Source organism: Capra hircus, chromosome 23, assembly GCF_001704415.2.
Source record: "Capra hircus breed San Clemente chromosome 23, ASM170441v1, whole genome shotgun sequence".
Taxonomy (NCBI): Eukaryota; Metazoa; Chordata; class Mammalia; order Artiodactyla; family Bovidae; genus Capra; species Capra hircus.
Genome location: NC_030830.1, coordinates 48,670,943 through 48,684,507, shown reverse-complemented (window position 1 = coordinate 48,684,507; position 13,565 = coordinate 48,670,943). Strand labels below are relative to the sequence as shown.

The 13,565-nt window shown below is 36.2% G+C and overlaps 1 protein-coding gene across 1 annotated transcript in view; it reads right to left on the bottom strand.

Annotated features, from left to right (window-relative positions):
- Positions 11,588-13,565, bottom strand: part of KHDRBS2 (KH RNA binding domain containing, signal transduction associated 2) — an 800,500-nt gene continuing 798,522 nt past the window's right edge. The window contains exon 9 of the mRNA XM_005696178.3: positions 11,588-12,707. Coding sequence (XP_005696235.2) covers positions 12,610-12,707 — 98 coding nt within the window. The 3' untranslated portion in view covers positions 11,588-12,609. The remainder of the gene's footprint in view (positions 12,708-13,565) is intronic.

Here is a 13,565-nt window from a genome sequence, read left to right as displayed (position 1 = left end):
TTTTTATTTTTCATTGATGATTTATGTCAAGCTCCATGAAGTCTACATTGTATACTTAGACAGAGATTACTTCCATTTAATCCATGATAAGATGTGAAAATAAATATAGTCGGGCACAACCTGCATTAAGTTAAGGTTATTATGTAATACTTACTTTCTAGATAATTCAGGAAAAAGAGATATTCTGAATATTTTGGCTTATGCAGACAGAGGCATTTAGAAAATTATCATTAGACTTCAAAGTTAGTGCTGACCTTGGCACTATTCATAGTAAAAGAATTTATCCTAATTCTTTTACTAGCTTGAAGAATTAATTACACAGCTGCATTTTTGGTTTCCTCTAAAATTTAGTTTACTACAGAATCTGTGATCAAAGTAATAGAGCACAGTAAAGCATATGAACTGAAGATTAAGCCTCTGGGTTTAGAGTCCAACTCACTGGCCAGTTATGACCTTGGTGGGATTACTTCTCCTCTCAGGCTCAGTGCCCTCATTTAGAAAATGAGAATTCCCCAGAACTTATATCATGGGGCTGTTGAGAAATTATATGAAATAATTCCAAAAAATACCCAATACAATGTTTATGTGTTCATTCCATTATTATAAATACCTCTTTATTCACATTATTATTACTACTACTGAAATAGTTATACAAACTTATTGCTAGTTTTATCTTTGTTTTAACCCTATTTCGTTGTGAGCAAAATATATGCAACAGTATTATAAGATTCTTCTGTATAAACATATAATACATGTTATATATGTTATGCCTAATATAATATACCCATTATACCCTATATATGCTTCCTCAATGCTATAATGATAATCATTTTTGCAACTGTGTTCTAAAGCCTACATTACCTGATTTCAGGAAAGAATATTTTTGAAATGTCTAAGCTATAAATTGATTTGAGTAATAAGAATATTTTTATGGATTAAACTAGCTTCTATTCATGCATTTGATAAAAACCATGAAGATAGTTTACAATTAAAGTCTTTAGTCAAGGAAAAATAACTTGGGAAAGAATAACTAAATTTGGGATAAGGATATATATATATGATTTTACTTTATATATGTCACAGTTATATGAGTATATACTATTAATTTTTTACCCAATTTTACCTATAAGAACTGAAACTCAAAAAGTGAAAGCAAGTTTGTTTACAGTCTAGAGCAGGCATTTTGGGTTAAAGTTCATAGTGTCAAAATATAACTTTAATCCTCCACACAAACCAACATTAAGGGAATAGATCACTTTTTCACAAAAGAACAAAATTCATCTCACTTCTGAAAGTTAAAATTGCACTTATGGATAAAGTAGAATTTCACTGCAAATGAATAAGTAAGTAAAAAGCAATTGAGGAATGGAGGAAGGAGGGAAGTGAAACAAGATGAAGAAAATCAGAAGGAATATAAAGCAATCTATTAACAGAGTTGTCTCTGAGGGATAGGATTATAGACCTTTGATTTTTACATTACACATTTTATGTTATACAATATAATTTTTAACCCTGACTGTGGATTAATTTGTAATAAAAAAGGATTCAGTATTAAAAAAGACACCCCCTCCCCCCAAATTACTAATTCACTGACAATTCTGTCATTTTGTAAGACAACCATTACTTGTTCCTGAATAATTTACTCACAAGAAATGAAGAAAGTTCTTTAAAAAGTTTTGTACTTTGAGGTTACCAGTAATTAAATGTTCCAAAGAAGTGTATCTGATGGATTACTTATTTTAAAATATATTGCCTTATAAGAAGCCAGCACATCTAATGTTAGTTCTAAATAAATATGTATTGGTCAATAAATACATTTACATTCTTAAGTCTCCAATAAGAAAATTGAAAGAAACAGTTTAAAAAATTCAGCATTAATTTTATCATGAAGATTATCTTTATGTAACATTTAAATATAATCCTCCCTGCTTAAGGACATTTAAAACTGGCTCCCTTCCAGTCACAGACACTATGTACTGATCTTTTTGAATTCCATTAGGAGGTTTATTTATTTCTATGTTTAAGGTTTCTATTTTGAAATTGAGAACTTAGACTAATTGGACACATTTTCTTACCTATTGCATCACCTTCTATATTACAGATAAGAAACCAAGATTTTGTGACCAGTAGGACTCCCCTGGTAGCTCAGTTGGTAAAAAATCCACCTGCAATGCAGGAGACCCCAGTTCAATTCCTGGGCCGGGAAGATCCCCTGAAGAAAGGATAAGCTATCCACGCCAGTGTTTTGGGCTTCTCTGGTGGCTCAACTGATCTGCCTGCAACGTGGAAGATCTAGGTTCAATCCCTGGGTTGGGAAGTTCTCCTGGAGAAGGGAACCCACTCCAGTATTCTGGCCTGGAGAATTCCATGGATTGTACAGTTCATGGGGTCACAAAGAGTTGGACACTACTGAGCGACTTTCACTTATGACTCCCTAGGTGGTGCTCAGTCAGTCAGTCACTCAGTTCAGTCGCTCAGGCCTGTCTGACTCTTTGCAACCCCATGAATCGCAGCACACCAGCCCTCCCTGTCCATCATCAACTCCCAGAGTTCACTCAGACACAAGTCCTTCGAGTCCATGATGCCATCCAGCTATCTCATCCTAGTCGTCCCCTTCTCCTCCTGCCTCCAATCCCTCCCAGTATCAGAATCTTTTCCAATGAGTCAACTCTTCACATGAGGTCGCCAAAGTACTGGAGTTTCAGCTTTAGCATCATTCCTTCCAAAGAAATCCCAGTACTGATCTCTTTTAGAATGGACTGGTTGTATCTCCTTGCAGCCCAAGGGACTCTGTTCTACAACACTTCAGTTCAAAACATAAATTCTTGGGTGCTCAGCTTTCGTCACAGTCCAACTCTCACATCCATACATGACCACTGGAAAAACCATAGCCTTGACTAGACGGACCTTAGTCAGCAAGGTAATGTCTCTGCTTTTGAATATGCTACCTAGGTTGGTCATAACTTTCCTTCCAAGGAGTAAGCGTCTTTTAATTTCATGGCTGCAGTCACCATCTGCAGTGATTTTGGAGCCCCCAAAATAAAGTCTTACACTGTTTCCACTGTTTCCCCATCTATTTCCCATGAAGTGATGGGACCGGATGTCGTAATCTTTGTTTTCTGAATGTTGAGCTTTAAGCCAACTTTTTCGCTCTCCTCTTTCACTTTTATCAAGAGGCTTTTTAGCTCCTCTTCACTTTCTGCCATAAGGTGGTGCTAGTGATAAAGAATCTACCTGCCAATGCAAGAGAAAAATAAAAGGTAGTTTCTACCTTTGGGCTGAGAAGATCCCTTGGAGTAGGAAATGGCAGCCCGCTCCAGTATTCTTGCCTGGAAAATTTGTGGACAGAAGAGCCTGGCGGGGTACAGAACAAGCCAGAAAGAGCTGGATGTGACGGGGGAACTGAGCACACACACAGGTTATAAATAAATGTGAAAAGTTGTTCTTTTTCTGTTTTAAGTAAATACTTTTTATAGTTTTTAGCTTACAATGGGTATGTATTGGTTTCATAATTAATACAACAAACATTTCTTAATGTGGGGGAGGCCCTTTTGTACAGATTGAGTACCACTCCCTTCTCTAGAGATATCGACTAATTGTCTTTTTTCTTTTTCTTCTCACATCCCTTGTGCCATTGGGAAAACAACAGCGACAGCGACCTTGGTAAAAGAGGGGTGAGATGGCATCAGAAAGATTGAAAAATGTCCTAATCTCAAAAAATGCAGGCTGTGAAGTCAGATTGCGGGAAATGCGATGCACTTTTGCGAGGGTAGACAGAGACAGACAGGAGGGAGGGAACATTTTCCTATTGGTGGAAGTCATCCTGAGATGCATTAAGGGGACAGGAAACCTGTGTCCAGTGGTGACATTTCCTTCCAGTGAGGTTCTAGGAAGAGGCTCCAAGAGTCTCCAAATTTCTCTTGGAAATAGATAATTATCTATATCCCACTGTAACATATAAAACATGATGAAACAGAAGCTTGAACAAAATAAGCATTCAGTAGTTTGTTACCAATTTTTCAGATGGCTCGTTCTGTTCTTGTTTTTGGTTAAGGCAGCATACAGAATATTGAAGACTGATACCTGCCAATCAATAAGAAAGGTATCTTACTTTCAACTCAGATATTTTAATAGGAAATTATAATGTCCAGGCACATGCTACACATTATATTGGCAACAAAAAATGCTTTGTTTAAAATATTTTTTTAAGATATGTACATAATTATATTGTGCAAGTGTATAGGAAATTTGGTAGTATGTATTTTGAATAGGTTGAGAATTAAATGCTGACCCAGTGTTCTAAAGATCTGAATACTTAGTATGCATTGTCTTAAAACTGGGTGATTTTCCTGCATGACCATGATACAAAAAATTTTTTTTAAATTTTATTTATTTTTTTTATTTTTTAAATTTTAAAATCTTTAATTCTTACATGTGTTCCCAAACATGAACCCCCCTCCCACCTCCCTCCCCATAACATCTCTCTGGGTCATCCCCGTGCACCAGCTCCAAGCATGCTGTATCCTGCATCAGACATAGACTGGAGATTCAATTCTTACATGATAGTATACATGTTAGAATGTCATTCTCCCAAATCATCCCACCCTCTCCCTCCCTCTGAGTCCAAAAGTCCATTATACACATCTGTGTCTCTTTCCCTGTCTTGCATACAGGGTCATCATTGCCATCTTCCTAAATTCCATATATATGTGTTAGTATACGGTATTGGTGTTTTTCTTTCTGGCTTACTTCACTCTGTATAATCGGCTCCAAAATTTAAAGCTTCTGCACAACAAAGGAAAATATAAGCAAGGTGAAAAGACAGCCTTCTGAATGGGAGAAAATAATAGCAAATGAAGCAACTGACAAACAACTAATCTCAAAAATATACAAACAACTTCTGCAGCTCAATTCCAGAAAAATAAACGACCCAATCAAAAAATGGGCCAAAGAACTAAATAGACATTTCTCCAAAGAAGACATACGGATGGCTAACAAACACATGAAAAGATGCTCAACATCACTCATTATTAGAGAAATGCAAATCAAAACCACAATGAGGTACCACTTCACACCAGTCAGAATGGCTGCGATCCAAAAATCTGCAAGCAATAAATGCTGGAGAGGGTGTGGAGAAAAGGGAACCCTCCTACACTGTTGGTGGGAATGCAAACTAGTACAGCCACTATGGAGTACAGTGTGGAGATTCCTTAAAAAATTGCAAATAGAACTACCTTATGACCCAGCAATCCCAATTCTGGGCATACACACCGAGAATTGAAAGAGACACATGTACCCCAATGTTCATCGCAGCACAGTTTATAATAGCCAGGACATGGAAACAACCTAGATGTCCATCAGCAGATGAATGGATAAGAAAGCTGTGGTACATATACACAATGGAGTATTACTCAGCCGTAAAAAAGAATTCATTTGAATCAGTTCTGATGAGATGGACGAAACTGGAGCTGTTTAAAATATTTTAAATTGAGTAATGACTTCACTTTGTTTCTTAACACATGATTGCATGGTTTATACAAAGTGTTTCTAATTTGAATGGACTCTCATACTTTAAAACAGAGTTCTGACTTATAGATTGAAGAATAAAAGCCTGAAATTTCTTTCATGCTTATTATTATGAGGTTTTTTGATATTAAAACAGACCTTAAGAGTATAAATGAATCCATTTGTTCTACAAAAGACGGTAGCATTTGCCTCCATTTTCTATGGTGGAACTGTTGACAGAATGACAAAATTGAGGAAAGATTAAAGTAGATGCAAGTCAAGCTAAAATATTTTATCATAGATTTTTAGTAAGCTGCTACAAATAAAAATTATTCTATGGTTATCTGAGATTTTAGGTTCACTTTGAATCAAATTCATTAAAAGTTGGGACTCATGACAGCATTTTGGGAAATGTATGTGCTATAAAATTTTGTTTTAAATACTGATTTTCCTATATGTTAGTACTGTGACACTAGCTAAGTTTCTGAACTTTGACTTTCTCTTCTATAAAATGGGATTACCTGTTCTTCCTTTGCAAGGATTATAGAGGTTCCATGTATGTCCTTATGTGAAAATACTAATACTTTGGCATGTACACTCAGAAAACTGATGACCTCATTATTATTATTGCTGTTATTCCTTGGCCTCATACAGAATGTAAATAATGTGATCAGTTTTGTTAATTACAGTTCAACTGACTATTTCAGTCATTCACTCCATAATTTTTCTGCAACAGAAATTAAGCTTTTCAATGGAACCTGCAGTTAACAATTTCTTGACACTAAAACTGATACTTGATATTCAATCAACTTGGGAGATTACTGATCATTGCTTTCTATTTCCTTTAAAGCATCCCAAAGAAGATAATTTTCTGTAATTATTTTAACCAAGAGACACAGAGATTGAGATAAGGGAAAAAATGCTACATAAATAAAGGGTTACATTTTTAAGGGACATTTATGGTTTCAAAATATAAGCCTGTGTATTTTTAAGTGGAAAACAAAAGGAAGAAAAGTAATATTTCAATAATATAGTTTGAAAAGCAATTTCCTTCAAAGAAATTTATGAAAATCTTTAGCATGTCATTCTGTGCCAAATGCATTTAAAACCTGTTAGTGTTTCAGTTGTTATTAAGCTAAATGGCCTTAGTTCCTTTAATATATTGAAAGTGAAAATTATCTAAATATCACAAATAAGTCCCAAAAGTACTATCTGGTCTTGTAACTGACATCAAAATAGTTCTGATTCAATCATACCGAAATGCCCTAAAAAATGTGTTGGACATACATGAGTAGGTATAAAGACTTTCTTACTTATTAGTGTTTAGTGCCCAAACTAGCTACCTTTGGTGCTTTGTTGAGTTCCCTGCTATCACAGGATCATTAGTGTACCAAGAGCTATAGCATTATCTGAAAGACTGTGTGGAGGATGCACATGAATAATGTCAACTGTAATTTAGAGAGCTTGATATGCTATGTAACTTACACAGACAAATGACAGACATGATAATACCTATACAGACACTGGTTCCTGAACTGGCATACTCCCTGTTTCTGCCATCTTTGGAAGACAACACTTTGAAATTAGTGAGAGGGGACAGGATTTCACTAAGGGATCCAATGGGACCAGTATCACCAACAAGAGAAGAAAGCTCCCTCCAACTGGGCAGATGTCCACTAGTCAGGGCCACAATGAACAGTTTTCATTCTATCGAAAGTTTCTGCTGAGAGACCACTGACGTAGGGAAATTCTCATTCTCTGTTGCCAGAGAAACCTACTGTGTTCATTTCTGCTTATTTTATGAGTTGGGAAAGCTATGTGATAAGTGACTGCAATGTCAATACATCATTATATTTACACATCCTGGTCAGTGTTGGTCAAAGCGAATGCTGCGACTTCCTTCCCTGCCTTCCTGCAGAGGTGTCTGTGAGTGGCTCTCTGCCACATATGCTCCATGCCTGCCAGCATGTAGAAACATTCTATACAAATTTTTTCCTAGATGATTGCACCTAAAATACACTGAGATGGGGAAATTCAGTGAAGCTGAGCTCAGTGAATCCTCTCCAGGCTCCACTTTAGACAAATATTTCCTTTGTCTTCTAAGCCTATCTAAGTGTAAGCCTTTTATTGAATAACTGATTTAGTGTACAGACTCAGATTCAAGACCACACTGATGTCTTTATTCTAGTGTCTTAGATATTGTTATCTCTTGAGCTTTCTTCTCAGTCTGAACAATATTTGTCTTATAGATATATGGAGGTGGACAGGAGTCTTTATTAATTAACTAATTTGTTCTTTATTTTTTGATAAGAGTATTTAAAATATACTCTTTTATGTCTTATTCTGAACCTACTCAAAACACAGGTTTTGAAACTAAAAATCTCCTTTCTTACAAATCATTGTTTTTTGAACTTTAAAAACTCTTATTTTAATTTAACTAGCCAAGAATATTTTCTCTTGTTCAACACTGGCATTTCTGCCAGTGATAGTCCTGCCCTGAGTTAATGGATTAGAAGATCAAGTCTGAATGGTTAGAAAATCATGGGGTATAATATGACAATAACAGCAACATGAAATAATTACAATGGAGACAAAAACATATTATTAATATATCTAAATAGTAACAAATTGCAACTGACTTATCTATCTGGCTTTACAAAATAAAGCCTACTGTCTAAAAAGGATCAGAGAAGAAGAATATTCAGGATACCTGGATTAAAGATTCCTCTCCACTTGGTTTATAAAAAGAGTAATTTTTTAAACAAAAGTTAATTTTATTGAAGTATAGCTGCTTTGGAGTTCCCTGGTGGCTCAGATTGTAAAGAACCTGCCTGTAATGTAGGAGATCTGAATTTGATCCCTGCATCAGGAAGATCCCCTGGAGAGGGATAGGCTACCCACTCCTGTATTCCTATCTGGAGAATTCCATGAATAGAGGAGCCTGAAGAGTCAGATATGACTAAGAAACTAATACTTATTATAGTTGCTTTACAATGTTGTGTTAGTTTCTAAGGTATAGCAAAATGAATCAGTTATATGTATACATATATCTTCTCTTTTCTTGGATTTCTTTCCCATTTAGGTCACCATAGAGTACTGAGTAGCGTTCCATAAGCTATACAGTAGGTTCTCATCATTTATCTTATGCGCTTAGTCACTCAGTCATGTCTGACTGCAACTCCATGGACTGTAGCCTACCAGGCTCCTCTTTCCATGGGGATTATCCAGGCAAGAATACTGGAGTGGGTTTCCATGCCCCTTCTCCAGGAGATCTTCCAAACCCAGGGATCAAGCCCAGGTCTCCTGCATTTCAGGCAGATTCTCTATTATCTGAGCCACCAGAGAAGCCCATGAATACTGGAGTGGGCAGCCTATCCCTTCTCCAGGGGATCTTCCCAACCTAGGAATCGAACTGGGGTCTCCCTCATTGCAGGTGGATTCTTTACTGCTGAGCCACTGGGGAATATAAGGTATTAAACAGTTATTTTAATAGTTTGGATCTTAGAAAAGCTTGCTCAGATGTAAAGGCAGTTCTTAACTATAAAACTCAATGTAAGTTTTGCCTTATTTTCTTGGGAATATTTCTTCTGATTCAAACCTACAGTGGCTTCCTTTTATTTTTCCCATAAATCTAAACAATTTAGTATGGTACTTAGGGACCACTGTGACTTGACTTAATCCCATCTCTCCAGGCTTTGCTTTTTCTCAGTGCCTTCATGAATTGGACCCTCATGGCCCATTGACCTGCTCCTCTAGGCACTTCCTGAGCTCTTTGGGCTCCAAGATCTGCTTCAGCCCGTTCCCTCCCCGGCAGCCCTCCCCTCCTCCTCCCTGCATGCTGCTGCTGCGAAGTAGCTTCAGTCATGTCCAACTCTGTGCAACACCATAGACAGCAGCCCACCAGGCTCCCTCATATCTGGGATTCTCCAGGCAAGAATACCGGAGTGGGTTGCCGTTTCCTTCTCCAATGCATGAAAGTGAAAAGGGAAAGTGAAGTTGCTCAGTCGTGCCTGACTCTTCGCCTTCGCGACCCCATGGACTGTAGTCCACCAGGCTCCTCTGTCCATGGGATTTTCCAGGCAAGAGTCCTGGAGTGGGGTGCCATTGCCCTTTTCTCCTCCCTGCATAAGCTGCCCATATTAGTCCATGGGTCTCTCAGCCTCTTGGCTCTGTCCAGTCATGAGGAATCTTCTGGCTATCTCATCCCTTGCCTATGGCATTAGTTTAAGGCTACAATATATCAGGAATACTTGTGTAGTGATAAGAGGATCGGGCCCAGCAGGAGAAAACTTGGGTTTTATCCCAGTTTCAAGCATCCTTGGCAAAATCACATCAATTCTCAGGTCTGTCTGTGGGTCCCATAACTGCCAGTGCATTGTTTTCAGTCTGAGGTTTATTGACTAAAGATTTCTGCTCTTTGTGTATAGAAATTAAGTCTCATTTCCCAATAGTGCTTTGAACTTAGTAAATATTTGCTGAATCAAATATAGCAACAGATAAGAAACAAGGAGTTTACTGATGAATCTCATGGGATAATGAGGAAAATGATGGTACGTTTATTTATTTGACTAAATATCAATGTTAATAAATAGTATCTTATTGACAGAGAGTAGGCAAGGAGTTGGTTATGGGGTTTCCTTTCCTACCCCCTCTATCTCAGTCAACAATTGTGATTTCCTTCTGTTATATCTGCAGAATAAAAATTTTTAACACTTTTTCTTTGTATAGTGAAGAAGAGGTAATATATAGAAGTTCATAGCAAAAGGGCTGTAGATTAACTACAAATTCATGTTTCATTTGACAAGCTTCTGAATAAGCTCAGAAAACTTTGCCAGTAAATACAAAGTTAGATTACTTTATTCAAAAGAAGATACAAATATCTCAATTCCTAGACAACAATGTAAACCTTTAGTATTTCAACAAGTGACATTTGGTGTTTTAGCTTGCTGCACAGCTTCATGTTGGTGAAGATTATCTATCTTTCTCAAGATAAAAATAAACTTACCTCTGTGCTTCTTAGCCCATCACACCTGTTTTTTCAACTATGTGCTCTTTGCTTGTGGTTACCTGAAATAGCGAAAAAAAAAAAAATAGAGTACAAATTAAATACAACTCAATAGCACTTTGTGAAAGATAAATGTTAGACATTTCATTGATGACAGACACACACTTCATAAAACTATCAGCATGCAACTCCAGCTGCAAAAACTGAATGGCAATATGCCTAAGCTAGTTATCAGCAAAAAAGTAAACCAATTACATTGACAAAAGCCACCATGAACAAAAAAAAAAATTGTTTTTAAGAGAGTAACAGTTTTGGTATTCATCCCTACCATCGAGTCTTTCATTTTCTTTGTTCCATCAAAATTTAGCTTACATTTGATGTTAACAAGAGTTGCATTACTATTATTGTTAATTTTAGTTCTGTTTATTACCTTGAGGGTTATATATTGTAAAATAATTTTGGTGCCTCTAGTTAATGTTAATTAGTTGTTTTAATAACCTATAGACCTATTTGTTATGTTTTTGTAGGTTTACTTTTTTAACTATCAGGAACTTAATAACTGAGAATATTTAACATTACTGTTGCATAGCAAAATTACAGAGTTACTATTAGTGTTACCTGTTTTAACGTTTAGTCATCCTTTGAGTCCTGCGACATATTTCGTTAACAATCATCAGCCATCAAGTCTGATAGTCTCAAAAGAAATATCAGCCCTCTAAACTGCCTTCAAGGGAGGTGATATTTAGCACTGAAAATTACAAATAAAGTTTTTGAGGTTGAATAGCAACAAGTGGCCAGTGACACTGATGATTTGTTTGTCAAAACAAATTGTTGTAAACTACGCAAATGAAGACCACATATTCCTTTGAGTGAAAACAATAAAGTGAATCTACACAATGCTTACATGTTGGATGGGATATTTAATGTGCGGGAAACTCAAAGGTTGAAGAACTAGGCATTTAGACAGTGGTAAGTAGTAATCTTACCTCTTTATACTCCATTACTCTTTCTCACGAGAGACAAGCTAATGCAAACAAGTCAACCAGAATTTGTGTTTAGCAAGATAAAGCTTAGAGGATAGTTTAAAATCCATTTATTTTTCTAAATCCATTTTTTTTCCATTAGCATGTTATACATTAGTATCTACTAATCATGATTCATGTAACAGTTTAGTTTATTAACTTTTAAATTATTTAACAACCATAAGTTATTAGTACACTTTTAAAGTATTACACAAATATCTTAAAACAGGCTTGGGTTCATTTTTGTAATTTTTAAATAGAAAACATTTTAGGCATAGCTTGAAGAAGAAATAAAGCAGGCATTTAAAGCTAGAAAACAAGTAATTCCAAATTTAGTTTTTACAAAAGCTTTCAGCTTTATTGACAAATTATGGCAAACATATTTGACAAATTGTGGTTTCCTATTTAGAGAAGCTTACACATGGAACTTTATGTGTGTGTGTGTGTGGGTGTGTGTTTTCTTTTTTAACAAATACAGGTTAAAACACTAAACAAATTCAGTTAGCTACATACATACAGTAGCTTCCTGTTTTTGACCCCATTAAAACAGCATTTAAAATTAAATTTACAAACTTAATATCAAACAGCTTCATCTAACTAACAGATATTAAAAGACAGATTAAAACATCTTATCTACAACTTTATTATAGCTAGTTCAAATGTTGTGTTACAGTCTTTTAGTAAACTTAAACAAAATTTTTCTGATTGAGACTCAAAGTCTGTTAAGAGATTCATGCTCTTTGTTAAATTAAAAGAGAGAGAGAGAGAGAGAGAGAGAGAGAGAGAGAGAGAGATATTACATACAACAATGAAAATAACCCAGAGAGTATCATCCTACTGAATGATGGTTTATAGACGATGCTTGCCAACATCTTTTTTAGTCTGTCTTGTAAAATAATAATAGTGTCATTGTCATGCCAGCTGTATAGGGGAAATACAAGAAATATATGGGAGCTATCATGGGCAGTTATCCCTAGAATAGAACAAAAAAAAAGGACTATTACTTGTCATGTTGCTTATGTGGAGACCACAGGCTATGAACTATCTTTGAGGTGAGGTCACAGGCGAGGAGAACCCTCAGTATCTACCATAGGGGTGCTCCCTGTATCCCCCTCGGGCTGACCTTGACGGAGTTGATTTCAGGCTGGAGTGAGTTGTGGCCCATTCTTCTGGAGCTATGAACAAGAGATAGACAGTGATATTCACTTTGCTTCACAGTTATTGAAAGCAGTTACTTATAATGCAATAGTAGAAAAGAGAGTAAAGCATCTTAACACTGAAAGCTGTAGCCTTACTACATGTTCCACATGATGAGATCATCTGAAAAGGCATATATTTAGAAATGCAGCCACTTGGATATAAGCCAGCATGACATTTTTCAAAGCACAGAACATTAAGAACGTTTAAACAGAAAGTCCATATTAAAAAGAAAGAAGAGCATCAAGGTAAACCACCCCTTCCTTATTCTTTACATAGACTTCTAAAAGAAACTGGTAGGGGAAAACAGCAGTTTTTAGCCACTGATTAACATAAGAATAATCTAGAAATCTTGAAACCAAACCAGAACCAAAATGCCTAATGTATTTTTTCTATCTCCAAAATCAAATGATTAGAAACTCTAAATGTTGAGACCCAGGGTTTGGCACTATTTACATGGTTCCCTAGATTAAGGGTCCCCAGCCTCTGGGCCATGGACTGGTACCTCCTGTCAGATCAGCCATGGCATTAAGTTAGAAATAAAGTGCACTTGAATCATCCCCAAACCTTCCCCCACCCCTGGTCCATGGAAACATTGTCTTCCATGAAACCAGTCCCTGATGCCATAAAGGTTGTGGCCACTGATCAGGGTCCAAGTTTGAGGTTCATTGTGCTAAACTATCCAAGTTAGTGAGAGTAAGTTTCAGTAGTCAAATCAGTAAAGAAAAATCTTCTATCAGTTTTTCCAATAAACAAGTTGGAAAATAAAGAGATATTAGTACACCAGGACAACTCATCATTTATGTTTAACCTGACTTCCAGTAACCTTAACGTTC